A 24835-nucleotide genomic window follows, 5' to 3' on the forward strand; every position below is an offset into this window, starting at 1 on the left:
GGCACCTGAATTTATGCTAATCCGAACTAGCCACTTTGCCCTGACAGTTTGACCCAAATAAACAATAGCAATTGAGGTTTCAGGCGGATGAAACTTGTGAAGTGATACATACATACATAAACTCACGCCCGTAATCCCTAATGGGCTGGGCAGAGCCACAAGTAATCAAAGTAATCAGCCACTGTTGATACGAAGTGAAGATAGAAAGAGAAGAAGTGAAAGTGATAGATAGAGTCAATAGTGATTGACTTTGATGATCGATGCTTATATTTAACTTCCATAGCCAGCTATTGAGACTATAGTTCAATATTCTTTATTTGCATACTATGATGGTGTACAAGTTTGTAAGTTACATTATGAGTTTCACATCACAGACCCTTTCGGGCACAACAAAATAGAAGTTTAAAAAAAACGGGAGCTTTTCAAATAGTAACATCAGTATCATTAAGGTATTCATTCATATCATGCTGTTGTAACATTTATTAATTAGAAGTTCTTTTATTTTTTTAATAGAGATTTTCGACACTTTTTTCTTCTTTTAATATGTTAGGCAGTTTATTATATTTGACAGACATCATATATGGGCTAGAAGAATGTAGGACCAGTCTAGATAAAGGTAAATTTAATATTTTTCCATGACGCAATGTGTATTTTACAGGGAGATTTTTTCGGCGTTTGAAAACATCTTAGTATTTACGAACAAATTTCTAAAATATGTAGAGAAGGAAGCGTAAGTGTTTTACTTTGATATATATCTTCTTCTACTTATCGTGTGGGTTGTGAGGTGAATGACCAACCTCAGCAACCCTGGTGTCAATATATAGCAACATATATATTAAACTTACTTAACTATGGCTCACCTTTTGTGCTGTCCTAAGTGCCCTAACACCTGCACTATTGAAGACCTGTACGAAGCCACTGACAATGCCGTAAGCGTGGCCAATTGGTCAGCAAAAATTTAGCTTCGATCGCCATCGACTCGCAAAGAAGAAGACTTATGCCTATTTCCTATCATGGTAAGCATATACAAAGGAATACACACACACACATACACACTGCATTTATGGCAAATAAAGAATCTTTATCTTATCTTATCTTAATAGGGTATTTGACTGGGTCAAAAATAAATTATAAAATGCTAATCTAGAAATAGAAGCCAGTCTAACATGATCAAAATCAACCTCATTTTACTTTTCAACTTATTCGTCACAGGACAGTATTTCCATACAATATCCAAAGAAAACTTTCGTTTTGACGTTTCGTAAAAAGTATCTCACAACTATTTATTTATTTAGGTACACATACAGCAATACATTATTATTTTTTTACAGACACCATTATAAAAATAGTAATTTGGTATTTGTCAATTGTTCGGCTCTTGGTTGTGTGGACTGTATGTAGATGGTGAGAGGTCGAGGGTTCTAAATCCAACTGCAGCAAAACACCAAATTGTTACTTTTCACTGTTTAATTAAATTGTTAATAAAAATATTAAAAATACACTTTTACTTTACACTTTCGCGGGAGGCGTCGGCCATTCGAGACTTAACATTGCCATACCAAAAAATATTAACTTTATACTTGTGTTGCCAGCAACATACTGCGGCCCAGGGAAAGGAACAGACAATGATTTTAACTACACATAAGTTAACTATTTGAATTAAGATTCTTACTACTTAAAATTAACTGTAGTACAATTAATATTGTCTGTTACTGTCTTATAAAACTTAGGAAATTAAATTTTAGTTGCTTAGAAGCAGGAATATAAGACAAACCTTTCAATAGTTATGTTATGTATGACACATATAGTTTATTACCTGTTATATAATTCAACATTAGAAAACAATATCCAAATTGCGATTCGCTTATCAATTATCACTATAATTAACTATCACTCGACAGGTAACGTATTATAAGTTTAAGAATTTATCACAAAATTATCTAAGTAAAGGAATTGCAATTTACACTAGATATAAAACATTTTTCAATAGGTACATTCTAAGATAACGTAAACAAATTTTTGGAACGACCTATAAAACTTTTAAATTAAGTACAAGTAAGGACATTGCTTATTAAATATAAAATCTTATAATTAACCTTATTACCTTTTTAGCTTAGGTATTTAGAATACTTTATTAAGTAATAGAAACATAAAAAAACGTTTATAATGAGGTACACACATCTGACCTACAACACAATGACCTTATACATCATACACCTATTACATTATATAAGTGAGAGAAATGCTATACTTAACATTATTCGATAGGCAATACACATATGCTCTGTAAAGACCTATTATATGATTTACCATCAGCTGTTTTTAAAGTCAAGGCCCTAACCTTGCCATCCTTGCCCGGGAAGACCTCTACAACCCGAGCCATCGGCCACACCAAAGGTGGAGAATTGGGTTCTCTCATGAGTACCAAGTTACCAACACATACATTAGGCATAGGATCGCACCACTTACCTCTATTTTGTAAAGTATTTAAATAACATTTGTGCCAAGCTTTCCAAAATCTTTGCTGTAAATTAATACAATGTTTCCAAAAACCTAGCCTATTAGTTTTTGTATCAGAGATATCTACTTCTGGATACATAGTCAGAGCGGTTCCTACCAAGAAATGCCCAGGGGTAAGGTAGCAGTAGTCACTTACATCCTCAGAGAGAGGGAGAATGGGTCGTGAATTGAGCACGGCCTCGATTTGGCACAATACTGTGTTTAGCTGTTCATATGTTAAAGCAGAGTTCAATACAATCCGCTTTAAGTGAAATTTCATGCTTTTAACAGCCGCTTCTGCAAGCCCTGCAAAAACCGGTGCATAACTTGGTGTAAAATGGAATTTTATTCCCTCTTTCGCGGCATAGGCTTGCACAAGCGTCTGGTGATCATTAGAACTATTGAGCTTGTACAGTTCAGCAAGCTGGTTCCTTGCCCCACGGAAACAACCGCCATTATCGCAGAACACGTCGCTGGGCAAGCCTCGTCTACTAATAAAGCGCTTGAAACAAGCGAGAAATGCCTCTGTAGTGAGGTCTGAGGTCAATTCTACATGAATTGCCTTTGTGACAAAACACACGAATATACAAACGTAGCCTTTACTAACTAACGCTTTTCTTATCCTCGAATTCTTGACTTGTACCGGCCCAGCGAAGTCAATTCCGATTTTTTGAAACGGTCTACACGCCGTCACGCGGTGTTGAGGCAAGGACCCCATCAGTTGCTTTGCTGCACTCGCCTTGAGCCTGAAACATACCAAGCATTTATGAGTGACCTTTTTAATCTGTCTTATTCCATTAATTAACCAGTACTTTTGGTTTAAATTCGAAAGTAGTAGTTTTGGTCCCGCATGTAACAACCTAATATGTTCACTCTGGATAAGGAGCTCTGTTATTCGAGACGTTTTCGCCAGAATGATAGGATGTTTTTGTGATATAGGCACCTCAGAGTTATCTAGTCGGCCTCCTACTCTTAGCAGCCCATCTTTATCTAAAAAAGGGTGAAGTGACTTGAGGGGCTTCTGCACGCATTTTCCTTTACGTAATGATTCTAATTCATCACAAAAATGAATAGACTGCTCGTGTTTGATAATCAACAGCAATGCGTGTTGTAACTCTTCAGGAGTGAGTACCTTATCCTTGACCTTTGTATTATTTTTTATGATATGACAGAACCTTACAATATAGGCTATCACTCGTATCATTTTATTTAAATCTGAATACCTATCCAGTATTCTAAATAAATCATCATCTGTAGTGACAGATAGTACTACTTTACCTGCGGGGCTTGCAGCTTTCATCTCAGGTAAGTCATTAGGTAAGTCCAACTTTTGGTTATCAAATTTATACTCACATTGCAGGAACTTTGGTCCCTCCCACCAGAGAGAACAGTTCGAGAGCTCCTGAGGATTAATACCTCTGCTGATCAAGTCAGCAGGGTTGTCTGCAGATGGAACATAGAGCCATCGCCTTTTATTAGTTTTCTGTTGAATCACACTAACTCTGTTAGCCACGTAAGCTTGTAATTTCGTAACTTCTGTTTTTATCCAAGCTAGGGTTATTTGCGAGTCCGTAAATAAATATACGTCATCAATCTGGACATTTTTATGTAAGGTTTCATAAACTCTTTCCATTAGTATAGACAAAAGCAACGCTGCATTGAGCTCTAGCCTGGGTATTGTTAGTGGACTAGCCCGCGGGTTAACTCGCGACTTAGAACAGAGCAAGTGTAATTCAGCCTTACCTGTTTTGTCGACCACGCGTAGATATATGCAGCAGCCATACCCTGTAGTGCTCGATGCGTCGGAGAAACCGATTAGCTGTATTGTCGCCGCAGTGTTGGTTGGGATGTATCTGTTTAAATTAATAGGTTGCATGGTAGACAAGCTCCTAGCGAAGTCTAGCCACTCAGTAACTAGATCTTCGGGTATGTTATCGTCCCAGCCAACATTGCGTGACCAAAGTTTTTGCATAATACCTTTTGCTTGTATTATAATGGGGCTCGCAAATCCCATGGGATCATAGAATTTCGCAATGTAGGTAAGAACTTGCCTTTTCGTAATTACCCTTTCATTGAATGACTCGGGACTGGTAATAGTAAAGCAGTCTTTGTTAATATTAAGCGTGAGTCCTAACGCCTTCATGTTAAAATTGCCTTTTTGTAGATCAAGCACACTAAATTGTTGTTCATTCTCTGGTGTATCAGAAAGCACGCTTGGTGTGTTAGAAGCCCATTTATGTAAACTGAAGCTCCCGTAACCTAACATCTCACGTAACTGCCTTTTAGCCTCAAGAAGTTGTTGCAAATCACAGCAGGAATACAATATATCGTCAACATATGTACAGTTTCTTATTATAAATGCAGCTAAAGGTAAGTCGTTCTCGTGCCTCTGAGCTAGCTCATGCAAGCATCGTGTAGACAGATAACTGGACGACTTTACTCCGTAGGTGACAGTATCAAGACGAATACATTGTATTGGCTGACTTGGATTGTCACGCCAGAGAATGTTCTGGAGAGAAGTGTGTTCCGGATTTACTAATATGTTGCGGAACATCTTCTTAATATCTGTGCTGAGAGTGTACTCTCCAAATCTAAACAATAATACAATATCAAACAACTCTTTTTGTACCATGGGCCCATTCAATAAAATATCGTTCAATGAGACCTTCTTATTAGTCTTCATCGAAGCATCAAAGACTACCCTTGTCCTTGTGCTTTTACTCTGCTCATTAATTACAGCGTGATGCGGCATAAAATATACCGGGTCATTATCAAAATTGTAAGAATTAATATCAATATAGTGCCCATGGCCAAGCTCTATATATTCATTTATAAATGCTTGATAATCAGTTAACAAGTTAATATTCTTTTGCAGTCTTTTTTCTAGACTGAGAAACCTATGCAAGGCCAAATCAAATGAGTTGCCTAAGGTTTTATTTATATTGCTAGACTCTAATTTTAATGGCAAGTCAACTTGAAATCGATTGTTTTCCAATTTAACTGAGTTAGTGAAGATGTTTTCAGCTAACTCTTGCTCTGAATCCCCTTCTATTAGCAATTCCGGAACACTCTCCGTCTCCCAAAACTTCTTGATACTGTCACTTACTTCTGTGTCACACTTAGCACAAACGAGAGATACAACCTGGTGTTTAATGAAGTTAGCAGCCAACGGGCCAGCAACGACATGGCCAAGCTTGGTATTCAGGATGCAGGAGAGCGACGATTGTTGCTGATCAGCTAGGCCATTGTGTGCAGTCAGTTGCTGTGTCTCCTCAAGCGGCAGAAGAATCTGGAAAAAACCATCCGCACCAATGAGCAAATTTATTTCTGATGGCTGATTAAAAGTTGTATCTGCCAATGTGACACCGGGAGGGATATGAATGTCCGTTACATCAATATGTGCCTGAGGCAACTTGCATGTAATTTTGTCTACTACATGACAGTTAATAAGTGTGTTGAATGGGGATGTCAATGAGTGAACTTGCAAAGGAATACAATAGCTGACTTTACTTGTGCTTTCGGTCACACCAATGAGGTTAATATCACTTCGCTTAGGTGTGAGACCCAAGACCTCAATGGCCTTTTGTGTGACAAGTGATACTTGTGAGCCAGAGTCTAGAATGCATTTTACATGCACTTCTCTCCCATCTTTAGCAAAGAGCTTTACACGTGCTGTTGGGAGCAAAACATTATTGTTATTAGCGGAGTCCTCAGTCAGTAGAACTACCGGGTCCATCCCACTGTTTTCATTGCAGTGGAGCAATGTATGATGAGGTTTCTTGCACTGCTCACACCGGAAGTGGAATCTGCACTTACCACCATGGGGATTTAAACAAGTGGTACATAAACGTTTTTCGCTCACAAAGGCCAACCTTTCCTTTGCTGGCAAAAGTTTGAATTTGGGACAAGCAAATAATTTGTGTGCATACTTACAATATGCGCATTCCAGTGAAGTCTTGGTCGCCGCCAACGCTACCTTTTTCGCTGAGGGCATGGTGGGAGCCCTGCGCGTACTCAGTTCGGCTTGCTCCGAGGTCGTGGTTTCTTCTAGAGCACGCGCACGCCTTTCTAAATAATTCAGTAGGTCCTTTACAGACGGGTCACTCTCCTCATCGCGGTCAAATTGATACGACCGTGCACTATACGCATCCAATTTCCTCTTGAGAATGCCCAGCAATAGAAGATCCCATGCTGCTACGTCGGCGTCCAGATTTTCGAGTGCAGCCAACGTTTGACGGATCACTGAAACGAAATTTCTGAAATGCTCAGCATTTGCAAACTTGGGCAATGTTGGTAAATCCAAAATGGTGTTTACATGTTCAGAAGCTATCTGCTGTTTGTTGTAAAATCGTTTGTCCAATAACTGTATTGCCTTGTCATAACTTTCACTGACTAAAGGAAGGTTTTTAATTAAATCGTAAGGTTGTCCCTCTAGGAACGACCTTAAATAGTACAATTTTTGCACGTTATCCATGGCCTTGTTGTTATGAATAACGGATTTGTAAATTTGTATGAATGCTACATACTCAGAGTATTTGCCGGAGAACGTAGGTATATTAATATTCGGCAGTTTTGGCCTACAAATGACACTACTGCTACCTGACTCCTGGGTTCCTTGTGAACAATCGCTCTGTTTCTTAATATTTTCGTTTAAAACAGTTACACAGTGAAAATATCTTTTTTCTACCTCGTCTATATTTTCTGTGTCTGACGAATTTAAAGCCAATATTTTCATGTTAAAGGCCTCATACTCCTTAAAAGCCGATAATAATTTGTCACGTTTGGTAATTAATGCCTCAGTGGAACATTTTCGGACTTCATTTTCGTCAGACACAAAATTAAAAATTCTAGTTACAATACCTTTTATGTATCCACGAGAAACACTTAAGTTTTTTAATTCCTCCATTGTATTTTCGCTGTACTACTATATTAATATCACAAAACTGCATAAAATTGTTGAAATGCTTTGAAATTAGTTTTATGAAAGCACGACGCTAAGTTGAAAAACCAAGGTGAAAACAAAATGGAGTTTCTAAAAATAGAATTATCTTATTCAATTTCTGTAAATTAAAATCGACCAATGACAGCGCAGAATGAAGCCGGCGTCTTCCGAGATGCGACGAAGTCGACCCGCCGAATTTTAATTGGCTCAAAAAATAGCGCACTCGCATGAACACGCTCCCGATGTCCTCGACGAACGCTCGTAAGGTTGGCACTACTGGACTTCAATTGTTCCCGCTCCACGCGTGACTCGCAGAAATGAATAAAAAATGTCTCTGGATGTTGAAGTTATTATATATAGAAGTATTTCTTGATAATTCGCAGCAATCGATACAATACTTGATGAAAATCTTCAGATAATGTTCTTGAACGGTTTCGTGATGGATATTTACCGTCGTCGAAAGCATGTATTGCCGATCCCTGTTATTTCTGATGTAATTATGAAACGTAGGTACACTAATAAAAATAGATAGGTAGGTAGTTATTTGGCACTGTTCGAAGAAATCGCTATATACTTGAAGGATTTTTAAATAGTCCTTTTGAATCGCAAGTATAATGTAGAAATACGTAACTGTTCTTGGTGTCGATGTAAAAATAAGATCGCGACACTTATAATTTTGGCACTGAACTTCACAGTTTTTCGCAGCAACTTGAATGTTCTTGAATATAGATCGCAAGATTCGCAAGTATTGCTGATGTGATCTGCCTTCCCGGCCTCGACGTATACACGCAGGCTTCGTTGTGTATTCGCGCAGTGAAAATCGCAGAAACAAAATGGTAGTCGACGCGCAGCTAGAAATGCTTCGCTCGATGGACCATGTTCGGCTCTTGGTTGTGTGGACTGTATGTAGATGGTGAGAGGTCGAGGGTTCTAAATCCAACTGCAGCAAAACACCAAATTGTTACTTTTCACTGTTTAATTAAATTGTTAATAAAAATATTAAAAATACACTTTTACTTTACACTTTCGCGGGAGGCGTCGGCCATTCGAGACTTAACATTGCCATACCAAAAAATATTAACTTTATACTTGTGTTGCCAGCAACATACTGCGGCCCAGGGAAAGGAACAGACAATGATTTTAACTACACATAAGTTAACTATTTGAATTAAGATTCTTACTACTTAAAATTAACTGTAGTACAATTAATATTGTCTGTTACTGTCTTATAAAACTTAGGAAATTAAATTTTAGTTGCTTAGAAGCAGGAATATAAGACAAACCTTTCAATAGTTATGTTATGTATGACACATATAGTTTATTACCTGTTATATAATTCAACATTAGAAAACAATATCCAAATTGCGATTCGCTTATCAATTATCACTATAATTAACTATCACTCGACAGGTAACGTATTATAAGTTTAAGAATTTATCACAAAATTATCTAAGTAAAGGAATTGCAATTTACACTAGATATAAAACATTTTTCAATAGGTACATTCTAAGATAACGTAAACAAATTTTTGGAACGACCTATAAAACTTTTAAATTAAGTACAAGTAAGGACATTGCTTATTAAATATAAAATCTTATAATTAACCTTATTACCTTTTTAGCTTAGGTATTTAGAATACTTTATTAAGTAATAGAAACATAAAAAAACGTTTATAATGAGGTACACACATCTGACCGTTTCGTTTTGACGTTTCGTAAAAAGTATCTCACAACTATTTATTTATTTAGGTACACATACAGCAATACATTATTATTTTTTTACAGACACCATTATAAAAATAGTAATTTGGTATTTGTCAATTACATGCGTACGCAGCATTTACCGTAAATGAAAACAAACTATATAAATTCTAAACTATAATACTTACCTACTATAAATATAAGTAAGCAAATACCCACACAAGAAAGCAAATAAAACAATGGTGTATGAATCATGAAAATAATGAGAATATGAGATACTTCAGCTTGTAATGAGTTTGAATCTATTGACTCAATTTGTCACCTAGGACGCTTACAGGGTGACCATGATGTGCTTCTATATATAAACAGCCTACATACGTCCCACTGCTGGGCACAGGCCTCCCCTCTATCAACTGGAGGGGGCTTGGAGCATACTCCGCCACGCTGCTCTACAAGGCTAAAGCAAAACAAGCAAAGCAAAGCAAAGTAAAAAGGCTCAGACAATGCTTCCATAAGGGATGTAAATACAATCGTTGTATTAACACGTTCACTGTGTATGAACCACAGATGAGGCAATAAATTTGAAACAATACGTGCATGTCCCAAATATGTGGCACATTTTTTCTTGCCATAGTGTGTCTATGTACATAAATTCCAATGTGTTTATAGAGAAATAACATTGCACGTGAGGGGATGATATGTGATTTTCATTTACACAGTGAACGTGTTAAATGCTAATTATGAATAATTCCATTATTGTTTGCACATGATTTTATTTATTTACATCTTAAAAAACAAAATAATATACAATTTGTCAAATAAGAATATATATAATATATATATAATAATAAGAAAATACCAGCTTATTAATAAAATCAGTTAAAACAACTTCTTTTCGATTACCTATACCTCTAGATTAAAAGTATTATGGATCGACCACTCTTCGCCCGCACCAATTCGTAATGGTATCGAGCTATGGTTTGTGTCCTTTTCAATCCAACGTGATGGGCCATCATATTGGCGATTTTCTGTTTACCGCCCTCATTATGGTTTATTACAATTCCATTTTCCAACTTCGAATCAAGAGTGACTGCAAGTTATCTTGTAATTACTTACTTGTAGTCCTGTCCACTGTTTGGCTGTTTGTTTGGTCAAGTAGTGACTTCTTACGTTCATAAATATGTAGTAAGTTATGTCAATTTGTCCCTAAAATATCCTAATTTCTCCGAACGCCAAGACGACCTACAATACGAGAAACTGATTACAATAAAGAGTCCTCGCATTGTACAAACATAGCGGTTTGGTTGTGTTCTGCTCATAAACGGAAAATTTCATTTTAAATATATCTGTATGATGGTTCCCGGATATTAAATAAATTATATTTAATATTAAATTCTGTTAGAACTGGTTGGAATTACAGGAGTTTCTATTAAAATAAAATACTTGTTTAATATTTATTGCAATACCGTTGCTATTGTAATTTTTCTTTTATTCAATTCATGGCATGGAATATTAAAGGCTAAAGGGAAAAGGCATTAGGTAAGCGTGATCCACTCTAGACCATATCGTCACTTACCATCAGGTGAGATTGTGGTCAAACGCGAGCCTACATTATTTTAAAAAGAAATGTCAATTATGTTCAGTACGAAATATTATTATTTAAGTATTTCTTTACTTAGTCAATCAGTTTAAAATTCAGATTATTACGTATAATGTACCCACTCATCTCTCAATACTTCTCCGGTTAAGTGTCAATGTCACCTGAGGCAAACCTACAAGAAGTCATCATCAAAAAACAACCCCAGAATTTAGGGCGCCTTCAAATTAGTTGCGCACTGGTACACTGCTGTTGTAGTCAGTCTCATAGCCGTCGAATAAATAATCTGTGAAGCATTTATTTTTAGTAAATAGTAGCTAGAGAGAGCCATGATAGCCCAGTTGGCAGAACGCTTGATTCTCAAAGTGAGGTCGCAGGTTGGAATCCCAGCACGGGCCTGAACTAATGGTTTTCGAATTCATGTTTGGATCACAAATGAATAAATATCACGTGCACAGCGGTGAAGGAAAACATCGGAGAAATCTACATTTCAGAGAAATGCGTTTCAGAGGTACCTATGTGTCCTAACATGTATTGGGTTGGTTTACCTACCCTTCGAGTTGGGAGGTCAGAAACGGAGTCGCTTCTCTAAAAAAGCGGACCTGTCAAATCTACATGTTAGGTAAACGGACTCTATGAAATAATGTTAATGACATAGTATTTACGCAATAATATTTTTTTCTTTATACATTTTTTTACGTTATAGATTGTGGTAGCCCTAGACGTGACACACACGGTTGCACGTGTACAAAAACGTCAGTGTGTGACGTCTGTGTAAGAACGAGATTTTTGAATTAATTCACGCGGAGCGAGAGAGAGAGATGTGCAGGAATCGACCAATCAGCGCGAGGGAGAGAGTGACAGAGCGTCTTCGTTTCTCGCTCCCTCGAACGCCGTGATTGGTCAAATCCGCACATCTCCGCTCTTCTCCGCCCATCTCCGCGTCAGTGGAAACCCAGCCTAAGGTGTTAGGGGTGCTACAGTACCGACTCTACCACGGAATTCTCTTGACAGCCAACCCCGGGTCTCGAATTAGATAGTTACTCAACCGATCATCCGAAGACATCTATCTATTGGCAAAGTTATCCCCTAAATAGTTGCGAACACAATTTCCGATTCTGTGCCAACTTCCTTTATTTACCCTTTACAAGTTCCAATCTTGAGTTTGGATCCGTGCTGTCACTTTGACGGCAAGTTCCTGGTTACTATCTCTTGCAAATTGGAGTTATATACTTACTTAGGTGGTAGATGGAGCCTCCCACGTTGAGGTTCTCCGCTATCTTTAATAGGCTTACATACTCTTCTCTTCTTAAATTACTTATACGCGCCCAAGAGTGCACTGTGCTGATGAAATAAAAAATCAGAATCATTTATTCAATGTTATTATCGTGGATAAACTTGTTGAAGGTCAATGTACCATTTTTTAATTTACGTCATTTTGCAAGGTGTTTTGGCTGGGGAGAAGAAATGATAAGAAACTGCAACAGCAACACATCTTTTAAATCAATGAGAGTACTCGTATACATTACAAGTTATTTAATAACTAGAGGAACACATTCAATACCAGGCATTTTTATCTTTTAGGTAATCATTAATCTTATAATAAGCTTTTTTACATAATAAAGTAAGCTTCACATGAGCTTTAAATTAATTTTATGACAAATTTAAAATATTATCTGGTATTTTATTGTAAAAACGTATACATAACCCCAAAAACGATGAATTTAATTTACTTAATGTAGATGTAATTAATTATGCCTGGGTGTAATAAAAAGGGTAAAAACTATTTATACATATATAAAGGTTATACGAAGGAAAATTTATACAACGCCATCTACATTGTTTTTGAGGAAAGTAGCTGGGAAAGTCCCGCATAGCTTCGAGAAGTACTTTCTCTAACACAGTTGGAAATCGACCTTTATGCTGTAGAGAATAATATAGTAAGCCCAAATGTAATTTTATTTATTATGTTATTAATGTTGAACATTATTATTTTGAATATAGTACTTACCTAAAAAAATATAAATATAAAATGCACCTTTGTAAAAATTAAAAAAATAAAGAAATGTAATGGAATGACTTTGTTTTATTCACGTGGTCAGAAAACTGGGCACCCTCAGGCCTGTTGTCTTAAACGTTGTACCGGATGAGAGCCTTCAGCGCTCCCCGTTTGTCCGGCCAAGTAGTTAATGCCATCTGCGGCAAATCTACAATAAGTCACGTCAAAAAAAAAACTTTGTTTTATTTATATATTTTATAAACTGTCTCTCTCACTCATCGTCTGTAATGTTGGTCTAATAAAAACCTCGGTGAAGCGAAGAGTGGGTACGTACAGTCATGAGCAATACCCACTCTACCACCCTGAACCACTCATGTACCCACTTTAGAACCCTGTCGCACTATCATATTTGACATTTAATGTGGCTTACGGTTTAAATTGTCAATAAAGTTAAAGTGACATGGTTGCAAAGTGTACACATATTAGTACTCGTGACCGTACCTATTTCAACACAATGGATGTACCTCTGACTACCCCAGCTTCAAAAGATTCGCTATTCAATCCAAGAGATGGCGCTGTCCTTTCGTATATGTGTACAGAGTACGGAACATTAATTGCTCTCGATGAATCGGAAGCGGCAATCAACGCAATCAGTGTATGGCGAGCTCTTTAATTAAACCGTCGACGTCCACCAATGACGTAGCTTCTGTATTTTATTGTGTTTTTGTACATTGCAGCGAATAGTTACGAGTTTAATTGGGACTTGAAAAATCGTTCTCTTTCCAAACTTAAAATCACAATATAAAAACAAACATATTATAAACTTACGAAAGTAATCTTTGGTGTGCAGAGCCACAATTAGAAAACAACAACAGAAGCTACATTCCAACTAGTCAAATCAGTTACTTTTTACTAAACGTCAAACCAAGAAATTACTATGGAATTTGTACGAAAAAGCAACCTGTGACGTCATCGAAAAACTCGAAAGGCTCGTGCGTCGTAAAGTTTGCGGACGAGTGGAGTGCAAAGTTGAAGTATGAACTATTTGCTCATACTTGTATAGCGCGCGTTTCGAGCTCACTTGGGTGGACACAGACTGAGTAGATAGATAGATAGAGTAAATATCTAAGTCTACATGGTACTTGAATACGTTAATTCCGGCCAAGTAGTTAATGCCATCTGCGGCAAATCTACAATAAGTCACTTCAAAAAAAAAAAAAAAAAAGAATACGATAAATAACATTTATGTACAATAAATACTATTTATATTAATTTGGCGGATATCCGCCGGCAGTACACTTCATTACGACTCCAATTTCCTAATTTTCTTTTTCTTTAGTTCGTAAAATGTTAATTTACTCTATTGACTGGTGGAGGAACTTTCAAGTTTTAATGTAGTTGCACTCCAAGTTCTGGCGTTTGCCTTTCAATGCAAATGAGGTACAATTTCTAAGAGTAGGTATGTTTACGGAGAACATAAATGATTCTTATTTTTTACATTTTCATTTTTTACATTATACACCTTCATAAAAAGCCCGAAATAAACCCTCCGGACTCGTGGTCACACCAGTATGACAAACAGGAAAAGGAGTGGGCAGAACGATCTCTTGATCCGTTCGGATTGTTTGTCCCTCTCGCACTTACTTTAATAATATACTTTATTGCACTTAACAACTAGTTACATCACAAACAAGAAATGGACGTTTACAAGGGTGGACTTATCTCTAAGAGAGATCTCTTCCAGCCAACCCAGAGGTAGTATTAGAGTAACTGCGGAAGAATAAAAAGAGGTGCAATATATTAAATACATTATAATAATTATATCTACATATAAAACCGTTTAAAAAAATATATATACACAAACATATGCCTAAGCCTCTATAAATATATACACATATAAAATATACTATACCTACATACATACCTATTATATATATAACAATATACTTAGACTACGAATACTCTATGGATAAAAAGTGCTCTTTGACTCTCTTCTTAAAAATTAGGTAAGAGGAACTCTCCTGAACTACCCTCGGCAGCCTATATAAGGTAAGCTGAGACGCGGTACGAATCAGATTTGTATGGGGTGTCCGGTGTGGGCCGCCTAATGCGTAAGTGCGAGGGAGACAGACAATTCACGCGTTCCCTTATTCCTTAGCGGCTCACGGCCATTTAGACTGTAGTACCCACAGGGGGTGAGGTAAATCAGCGCCCGATACGAATCGGTGCGGGACGGGGAGTTAGGTACTATACGCAGCGTTATTCTTTATTCTATGCAAAAGTTCCCATATCCTGTTCTATTGATCTCTGTTTCATTGAGCTTCACCCATATTCTAATATGGTAACTCGATTGGACCTCAGCTGAGCATTTTGGTTATTTAAGTTGATATTTACGTCTTCGGAGGAGGAGCTCGATGGCGCAGCGGTAAACGCGCTCGGTCTGCGATTGTTGAAGTTAAGCAACTTTCGCAAAGGCCGGTCATAGGATGGGTGACCACAAAAAAAAGTTTTCATCTCGAGCTCTTCCATGCTTCGGAAGGCATGTTAAGCCGTTGGTCCCGGCTGCATTAGCAGTCGTTAATAACTACCAATCCGCACTGGGCCCGCGTGGTGGTTTAAGGCCCGATCGCCTTAGGGAAGATCCATCCATAGGGAAGGCCCGTGCCCGCGCAGTGGGGACGTTAATGGGCTGGTGATGATGATTACGTCTTCGACTTAAGGACGTTACTGAAGTCGAGCGTAGCATACTGCCAACATAATAATACGAAAATAATGACGTCATGCCTTGCTGGATTAAATTCGAGGTAAGGTTGAGGCGCCGTCTAAGAATGGTATTAATAAACGAATCTCAGCTGAGACTGCCCTCAAGATCATGCTCAAGTCTCTGTTTTTATATGTATAAGAACTGTCACATTGACATGATCTTGAGGGTGATAATAATAATAATAGAACACGTTATTGCACACAAATTCACAAAACATTTACAGGATAAACTTATTCTAAGGTGGGCAAAGGCGGCCTTATCGCTAAGAGCGATCTCTTCCAGACAACCTTCGGCAAAGGATATGGTACACATATAGGATATGGTATGGTGTGGTATGGCGATCTTGAAGCTGAGATTAGTTTATTAATACCACCCTAAGAATACCGATTTTGAGCTGAGTTCGAGTTAGGTGCTGATGTCGCCTGAACTGAGGACGGCATCGAAGAATGTTCGAGTGAACATTTTATAATACAGGTGTTAATCTTCAAATATAGTCTTGTCAAACAGTCTTCTTCTATCGTGTGGGTTGTGAGGTGGATTACCAACCCCATCAACCTTGTTGTCAGGGTTATTATTGAGCCGCCATAGGCCCCTGACATGACTCATGTAACGACTACTAACTTACAACAGTAAGTAGTAACCGGGACCAACGACTTAACGTCCGAAGCACGGATCATCTTACTTTTGGACAATCACGTGATCAGCCTGTAATGTCCTAACCAAACTAGGGATCACAAAATGATTTGTGTGGTTTGTCCCCACCAGGATTCGAACCCGGGCCCTCCGGATCGTGAGCACAACGCTCAACCACTGGCCCACGGAGGCCGTTAATGGTGTCAATCAGTCTTTATTTTATATTCAATTCCTTAAAGCGCCAGCCAGCTGTTTAAACAGTTAAATGACACTTTTCACAAAGAAACCTTCTGGTCCTTTGCATCCGTTTGATTGGCTATCCTGTGTCATTGTTTGCGATATCAAATGAAGTAGACACTGGGCACGCCGCGCTGATTATGTAAACGAAACCTTAAATTCAATACAGACCGTGCAATTTGATTTACTTTGAAAAGAAGTAACATTAGAGAATTAAATGACGTGTGTAATTTACAGTTGATTAGACAAGTTTGTATGGAAAATATTTAAATTTAAAAAAAAGAAAAAATTGCAATTAATTTAGAAAATATTGCAATTTGACATTTGCGCAAATATAAGTGTGCATAAACTGCCTATATATGTCCCACTGCTGGGCACAGATCTCCCCTCAATCAACCGCAGGGGGTATGGAGCATACTCCACCACGCTGCTCCACTGCGGGTTGGTGGAGGTGTTTTTACGGCTAATAGCCGGGACCAACGGCTTAACGTGCCCTCCGAAGCACGGAATCATCTTACTTTTTCGGACAATCAGGTGATTCAAGCCTGAAAAGTCCTTACCAAACAAAGGACTGTCTCACAAAGTGATTTCGACAATGTCCCCATCGGGAATCGAACCCGGACCTCCAGATCGTGAGCCTAACGCTTTAACCACTAGACCACGGAGGCTGTTGTGTGGCTTTTTTAACCCCTCTGGTCTGGACCTATTTGACAAATAAGCTCATTCAGCAGGGTCCATTAATACCAGCGGCTTGGTTACGCCGAGACTTGTGCTGATGGAACCCTTCTTACTTCAGGACATCCACCACCACCTTATGATCATTTCGACGATCACCCTTTTTGCCATTTGTTTCTGCCATAGTTTTGTGGAAATTTTATATTATGTAACGGTCTTTTTTTGGCGTGGCGTCCTTTTATTATAAACCATTTCTATTCTATTCTACAAGTTGGGGTCGCAACTCAACCTTATCGAGGTGGCAAATTCACAAGTCACTCTTGAATCTTGAAAAGCACTGTCAGCTGGGGCTAGTGGACTGTATGTGTAGATGTTGAGGTTGAGCTGCTTTCACTGCACTAATTAAAACACTCGGAGACTTGAATAAACACTTTTATTTCGCGTAAATTATGCGAGCAACAATGGAGCTTACAACGATGATGGACGAAATGTAACAGGAAGTGACGTCAGACTAACAAACTATATTTTTTATTTTTAAATTGTGTTGGTGTTGCCAACATGTTGCGGCCTCACAAAAGAACTAAGTGCCATTAAGATATAGCTAAGTCTATCACAAAGAACTTAGGTTGAAAATATCTAAATTTGACCTATCACAAATACACTTCTAAGTCATAAAAAACATTTAAGTTAAAACCTAAGTTACCTAACATGCGTAAGGCTACAAATTATGTGCTAAAGGGAAACACACAAGTACTAATGTATGCATAAAAATAAGTTACAAGTAATAACGAAGTTAAGCCTTATTTTAAATCAATAATTATAAATTGGAACACACCTTAAAACTAAGTTCGTAAGTATGTGGTTTATATAAAGCTTAAACATCAAATAAAAGAGTTTTACTTATAATTAAGTTTTGGTAAGTATACATTTTACACAACGAAAAGAAATACACATAAAATCTTGGCATATCAAACCAAATAAAGAGTACACATAGAGTATATGTATTGCCCCTAGTACAAAAGGTAAATAAAGTAAATTGTAAATCTGTAAACTGTAAGTAATCTTATAACACTATTAGTCATCTATGGGCAAGACACACACTTTCACAATGGAGCGCACATGAGTATGACCATTGGAAGTCTTGACTTCTACAGCGCGCACGTGGCCGTCATGACCAGGTACAAGTTTTACAACTCTAGCCATTTTCCACTCCATGGTGGGAACATTATCCTCCTTCAAAATAACAAGAGACCCTAATTTTATATTAGGAGAAATATCTAACCACTTAGGTCTATTTTGCAAGAGATTAAGGTAATCCTTGTGCCACATTTTCCAAAAAGATTGTTTTACATGAGTACATAGTTGCCAAAATTTTAATCTATTTTGAGGTACATTCGATACATCCTTTTCTGGGTACATAGTTAATGCATTACCAATTATAAAGTGGCCAGGAGTAAGATAACTGTAATCGTTAACATCGCTACTGGATAAAGGGACAAGAGGCCTCGAATTTAAGATACATTCAATTTCTACTAGAATAGTATTGATCTGTTCATATGTTAATAAATGACCTTGTACTACTCTCTTAAGGTGGTACTTTGTACTTTTAACGGCAGCCTCCCAGAGGCCACCAAAGGTAGGTGAGTAGCTAGGAATAAAATGAAAATCGATTCCATGTTGAGCTGAATAATCATGCACTTTCCCTTGGTGGTCCCGAGAGGACTGCAAGGCATACAGTTCAGTTAACTGGCTCTGTGCCCCCTTGAAGGTGCTGGCGTTGTCGGAGTATATTTCACTGGGCAGTCCCCTTCTAGAAACGAATCGTCTTAGACATGCTAGGTAGGTATCAGTTGTGAGGTCGGACGCTAGCTCTAAATGAACTGCCTTAGTGGCGAAACAAACGTAAACACAAATATACCCCTTGCCCGTGACCGACCGTCTCACACGTGAGAGTTTGACATCTATAGGCCCAGCGAAATCTACTCCAACCTTCTCGAAAGGGCGACTTGTAGCAGTTACCCTTCCGGCCGGCAGGGAGCCCATCAACTGCTTCGAAGCTGTAGCCTTTTGTCTGAAACATACAATGCATTTATGCGTTATACTTTTTACAAACATTAAGCCATTTGTTATCCAAAATTTTTGGTTTAAATTAGTCAATAAAAGTTTAGGCCCTGCATGGAGCAGCCTTTCATGCTCACTTATAACAATGCACTTGGTAACATGCGAATTTTTAGGTAGAATAGCCTGATGTTTTTGCAGGTATGGTATATTAGAATGATGTAGCCTACCACCTACGCGCAAAATGCCCATGTTATCAATGAATGGATGTAAGCTGTGCAAGGGACCTTTAACAGGTTTATTATTATTAATACATGACATTTCCTCACTGAAATGAACTTCTTGTTCATGTCTGACAAGCAACATTAGAGCAGAATTTAATTCTGTGCTAGAAAGGAACTTGCGTGTGACTTTGTGAGATTTTAAATTATTAATAAATCTCATAACGTAAGCCATTATACGAACCATTTTAGAAATACTAGAATGTTTGTGAAGCTGTTGAAAAACAGTATTAGTAACGACCCCTGTAGAGACTGCCTGACTGATGGAGAATGCTGGACCAACCTTCGTCTCTGGAATGTCTGAAGGTAAGCTGAAACCGACATCAAAACAAAAACCAGGATCATGCAACATAGCCGGCCCACACCACCACATAGCGCAGTCAGCAAGTTCTTGTGGACGTACTCCTCTGCTTATGTAGTCAGCCGGGTTGTCTTTCGTGTTGACGTAAAGCCAACGACAATCAGCTGTATTGTTAGTAATAGCCTTCACACGATTCGCGACGTAAGCCGTGAGCTTTATGGGTTGCGTGTGTAACCATGCGAGTACGATTTGCGAGTCTGTAAATAAGTAAACATTGCTTATTTTGATTTTTAAATTCAGCGTAGCCCGCACCTTGGAAATAAGCATGGAGAGAAGCAGCGCGGCATTCAGCTCTAAACGCGGGACTGTCATACCCTTGTTCTGCAGGGGATTGATACGAGACTTGGAGCAAAGTAAACGTACATCTACGTCGCCTGATGGATGGGTAACACGTAAGTAGACACAGCAGCCATACGCCGTCGTGCTGGAAGCATCTGAAAAACCTATAAGTTCCACAATGTCGTCATCTGATACAGAGATGTTTCTGTTAATAAAAATTGGTTTCATCTCGGCAAGACTGGAAGAAAACTCGAGCCATTCTTTCCTAATGTCGTCATCAGGCGTGGAATCCCAGTCTGTCTTGGAAGACCATAATTTCTGCATGATAGCTTTGGCCTGTACCACAACAGGACTAACAAAACCTAGTGGGTCGTAAAACTTTCCTATGTAGGACAAGATATCTCTTTTAGTGATCTTATCACTATGAAAGGGCTCTGGACAAGTAATTTTGAATTGGTCATTTTTGACGACTAATTGCAAACCTAACGCCTTCAAACTACAGTCGTCTTGTTCGAGGTCAAGGTCGTCAAAGTGTTGTTCAGTCATAGGAATGTCATCGATCACTCTACTGTCATTGGATGACCACTTATGGGTCTGGAAGCTGCCGAGCTGTAATAGCTGACGGAGTTGTGACTTGGCTTCTAGAATGGTGTTTAAGTCATTGTGTGAGTATAGTACGTCATCTACGTAAGTGGAGTTACTGATTATGAATGATGCCAGTGGCAGGTCGCATTCATGTCGCAGTGCGAGCTCCTTGAGACATCGTGTCGCGAGATAACTCGAACTCTTCAGGCCGTAAGTCACAGTGGTCAGTCTTATGCACTTGATGGTCTCGTCTGGGTGGTCGCGCCATAGGATGTTCTGTAATGAAGTATGGTCAGAGACTAGATTCACATTTCGAAACATTTGTTTTATGTCGGTAGTGAAGGTGAAAGTACCAAATCGAAAGGAGAGTAAAATATCAAAAAGATCCCTTTGAACTGTCGGCCCATTTAAAAGTAAATCGTTGAGCGAGACTTTCAAACTAGTCTTCATAGACCCATCAAAGACTGTGCGCAGCTTAGTAGTTTTGCTATCAGGTTTAAGTACTGCGTGGTGCGGCAAAAAATATGTTGCTTCCTTATTTAATTGCATCGTTTCTATATCAACATAGTGGCCATGATTAAGATTCAAGTATTCATGTATGAATTTTTGATATTCAGAGAAAAGATCTGGGTTTTTATGTAACTTCTTTTCCAAATTGAGAAACCGCTTGTATGCAAAATGGAAAGAGTCCCCTAAAGCGTCATTAATTTCTTCTAGAGGCAGTTTAAGTGGCAGTGCAACTACAAAACGATTCTCTTTCAACTGTACAGTGTCTTTAAATATAGATTCGCAGAGCTCATGCTCTGAAGATGTTTCAATAAAAGTTTCAGGAACACTTTCAGTTTTCCATAACTTATTTAAGTTACTAGAGATTTCGTCGTTGCACTGTAAACATTGTAAACTAACTTTACCAGCAGAATTAGACGAAGGTAGCTGGGGTAAATTGCCTCCAACTATGTAGCCCAGGTGTGTGTTGATTAGACGTAGCTGATGGACGGTGGCAGAGGATGCATGCTGCGGACGCTCACGCGGTGGCGCCAACTGGAAGCTCGGAGGCTCCGGCGACTCCGACGTCGGCAGCAGGACCTGAAATACCACATCCGCGCCCATTAGCAAGTCAATTTCACTGGGAATGTTAAATGTTTCGTCTGCTAGTCGTATATGTTTCGGCAAATGTAGGCTTGAGAGATCGAATCTATTTTGAGGCAGTTGACAAGTTATACGCTCCACAACATGGCAGGTAGTCGAAACCTTGAAGGGGCTTGTCACTGAATAAATATCCACAGGTAAGCAGCGTTTGACATTTGCCTTTGTATTGGTGATGCCTATTACGTTGACATTATTATCTGTGGGCTTCAAGTCAAGCAGCTGTACGGCTTTATCCGTTATGAAAGACAGCTGGGACCCACTGTCAAGTAGGGCCTTGAGGTAAATTGGAGTGCCATCTCGAGCGAAGACTTTCACCTTTGCTGTTGGCAAAAGAACATCATTATAGTTATTCGCTGCCAAAGAGGCAGGTGATGCAACGACTGGTGTGGTATCACTATTGTGTAAGTCGGTGTTGACATGTAGCAGAGTGTGATGTGCCATTTTGCACTCTGTGCACCGGAAGTGGTACCTACACTTTCTTGTGTGTGCACTTAGACAGATGTTACACAGGCTCTTCTCTTTAACAAACTGAACTCTTTTCTTTGCAGGTAATAATTTGAAACCGGGACATAAATATAATTTGTGATTCAACTTACAGTATAGACAAGCTGGTGGTTGAGCCGTAGCATTGGTAACTACTGCTCTGCCTGCTGGACCTCGATACTGCTCCCTTGGATCTCTGGGCTGCTGCAGCCGCTGCTGGCCAATACCTGGTTCAGCATTCTCCATCGCCAGGGCCCTCTTGGTCAGGAAGGCAAGGAAGTCGTCCATTGTTGGATCTTGCTGGGTGTCCCTCTCAAGCTGGTACGCTCGGCTCGTGAACAAATCTAGTTTGCGGGATAGAACACACAACAATATAGCATCCCAATATTGCGTATTTGGCTCTAAGTTGGATAATGCAGCAAGTTCCTGTCTAACTGTAGCAACAAATTCCCTAAGATTGCTTGCTGTTGATTTTGTTACAGGTTTCATATCAAGGATGGTGGTAATATGTTCGTTTACAATTCTAAACTTATTGTTATACCTATTGTCCAATAGAGTAATGGCCTTATTGTAACTATCTGCCGTCAGTGGTAAGTTTTTTATTAGGTCTAGCGCCTCATCTTTCAAATAAGATCGTAAATAGTATAGCTTTTGAACAAAATCAATAGATTTGTTACTATCAATCAATGAATTAAATAAGTTGATGAAAGGCGTGTAATCCGTAAACTTTCCACTGAAAACAGGCACATCAATTGCTGGTAATTTTAATTTACATGATGGGGACGAAGCTTGCTGGTTGGAATCGCGCTCACGACGACTAATCTCATTGTTTATTATAGTGAGAATGCTATAGTACTTATTTTCGACCTCTGTTATGTCGCTTTCGAGGTTAGCATTTTTATCTAACGACAACATTTTTATGTTTGAAGTTTCATATTCTGAAAATGCTTGCATTAGCTTTTGTTTTCTGGCAAGCAGTGTTTCAGTTTGCGCGGAAGAAACATTTTCCTGAGTCGACACAGAGTTGTAAATACGTGTAATTGTACCTTTGAGATATCCTCGCGTGGCAACCAGCTCGCTAGTCGTCGTCATCTTGCACAAACTTAGCACCAATCACTTACTATGTAATTAATTAACTAAATAATGTTATTTTCACTGTTTGTTATAATGTAAACAAACGAAAATTGCAATAAAACTCGTCGGCGTCGGCGGTAAAAACTCGCTGTGAGATTTCTGCGCGCTCGCTGGTTGAATGAACTACTCATACGACGCGCGCAGGCTCGGCCGATTCTGGGAAATAAACCTGCGAATGGGGAAGAGTGAAGCGGACGCGTTGATCGTGATTGGACGCTGTCAAATGTAAAGCGCCAATCAGGGACGCCGATTGCTAGGCAAGCTCGTGAAGTATTTTCCCCGGTGGCCTCGTGTGACGACCCCGTCGTCGTTCCCTCCAAATTTCTTCCTTTGCGCGCGCGACGTTGCCGTTCCGTGCTTGCGCCCCAAGAGAAAATGGCGGCGTAATTGAAATCAAAGCCGACCAAAATGGAAATTCTTGATTTCTTCTTATGATCGTCTTCTTGCGTGGCGGGAAGGCGTTGTACCAATAAAGATGGTATATATTGCGTCGCGCTGCGAAGTGTCGTCGCTCTGCTCCAAATCGTGATGCTTGTAGCGCAAAATTTCCGAAGCGTTACTTCTCCAAATCATAGGTTTTCGTCGCGCAGAACAAAACCATGGCTCGATGGACCATGTCAGCTGGGGCTAGTGGACTGTATGTGTAGATGTTGAGGTTGAGCTGCTTTCACTGCACTAATTAAAACACTCGGAGACTTGAATAAACACTTTTATTTCGCGTAAATTATGCGAGCAACAATGGAGCTTACAACGATGATGGACGAAATGTAACAGGAAGTGACGTCAGACTAACAAACTATATTTTTTATTTTTAAATTGTGTTGGTGTTGCCAACAAGCACAACATCTTTCTTCTCTTTTTTCTCTCTCTATATCTTCTTCTTTCTTTGGCTCTTGAACATCTACAGTATTATAATAAAACGTAGACTAAAAGATAAATTAGGTTTTAAATATAGTCCGTGTCGGGAAGAAGTCCCGCAGCAGATTCTGCATAGAATTATTATGACTTGTCAATTAGTTTCATTAAAATTCGTCGATTTCTTTCGTGGCGCGGTTTATTTTTAATACTGCTACGATCTAAAATTTTTCTAAAACATTTTATTTTTTGACGTGACTTCAGTATTGTAGATTTGCCGCACATGGCGTTAACTAATTGGCCGGAAAATCTGGAAGACAAACTGCGAAAATATTGTGCTCCAACCGAACCTCTTGGTGGGTAGTATTACGGCACGCTGGGTGGTGATAAACGTTGTACCGGGTGAGAGCCTTCAGCGCTCCCCATTTGTCCGGCCAAGTAGTTAATGCCATCTGCGGCAAATCTACAATAAGTAAAAAAAAAATGGTGATGGTATCCCGACATGCCGGCAGAGTAGAGGAATGATGGGTGATAACGATGATAAATTAGACGCAAGCAGCAAGCATGAATAATATAGTTTATTAAAAACACTTCACAAACAAGT

At 38.8% G+C, this 24835-nt stretch overlaps 2 protein-coding genes across 4 annotated transcripts; both read right to left on the reverse strand.

Moving 5' to 3' along the window:
• Window positions 1-1387: 1387 nt before the first annotated feature.
• LOC126369610 (uncharacterized) lies at window positions 1388-7697 on the reverse strand. The gene is made up of 3 exons (XM_050014110.1): window positions 7360-7697; window positions 6433-6741; window positions 1388-5788 (listed from the first exon to the last, which is right to left on the reverse strand). Exon 3 carries the CDS (start codon window positions 5249-5251, stop codon window positions 2258-2260), a length of 2994 nt encoding a protein of 997 aa, XP_049870067.1. The 5' UTR covers window positions 5252-5788; window positions 6433-6741; window positions 7360-7697; the 3' UTR covers window positions 1388-2257.
• A 9765-nt stretch (window positions 7698-17462) lies between these two features.
• On the reverse strand, window positions 17463-24206 carry LOC126369601 (uncharacterized). Of its 3 annotated transcripts, none has more exons than XM_050014090.1 (2): window positions 23364-24206; window positions 17463-22586 (listed from the first exon to the last, which is right to left on the reverse strand). In XM_050014090.1, the coding sequence occupies exon 2, from the start codon at window positions 22528-22530 to the stop codon at window positions 18121-18123; it is 4410 nt and encodes a 1469-aa protein (XP_049870047.1). In that variant the 5' UTR covers window positions 22531-22586; window positions 23364-24206; the 3' UTR covers window positions 17463-18120. The 3 variants fall into 3 exon arrangements, with proteins under 3 accessions (XP_049870047.1, XP_049870046.1, XP_049870048.1); XM_050014089.1 differs by having other exon boundaries at window positions 23289-24206; XM_050014091.1 differs by lacking the exon at window positions 23364-24206 and having other exon boundaries at window positions 21556-21696; window positions 22356-23272.
• Window positions 24207-24835: the final 629 nt, after the last annotated feature.

Source organism: Pectinophora gossypiella, chromosome 9, assembly GCF_024362695.1.
Source record: "Pectinophora gossypiella chromosome 9, ilPecGoss1.1, whole genome shotgun sequence".
NCBI classification, from domain to species: Eukaryota; Metazoa; Arthropoda; class Insecta; order Lepidoptera; family Gelechiidae; genus Pectinophora; species Pectinophora gossypiella.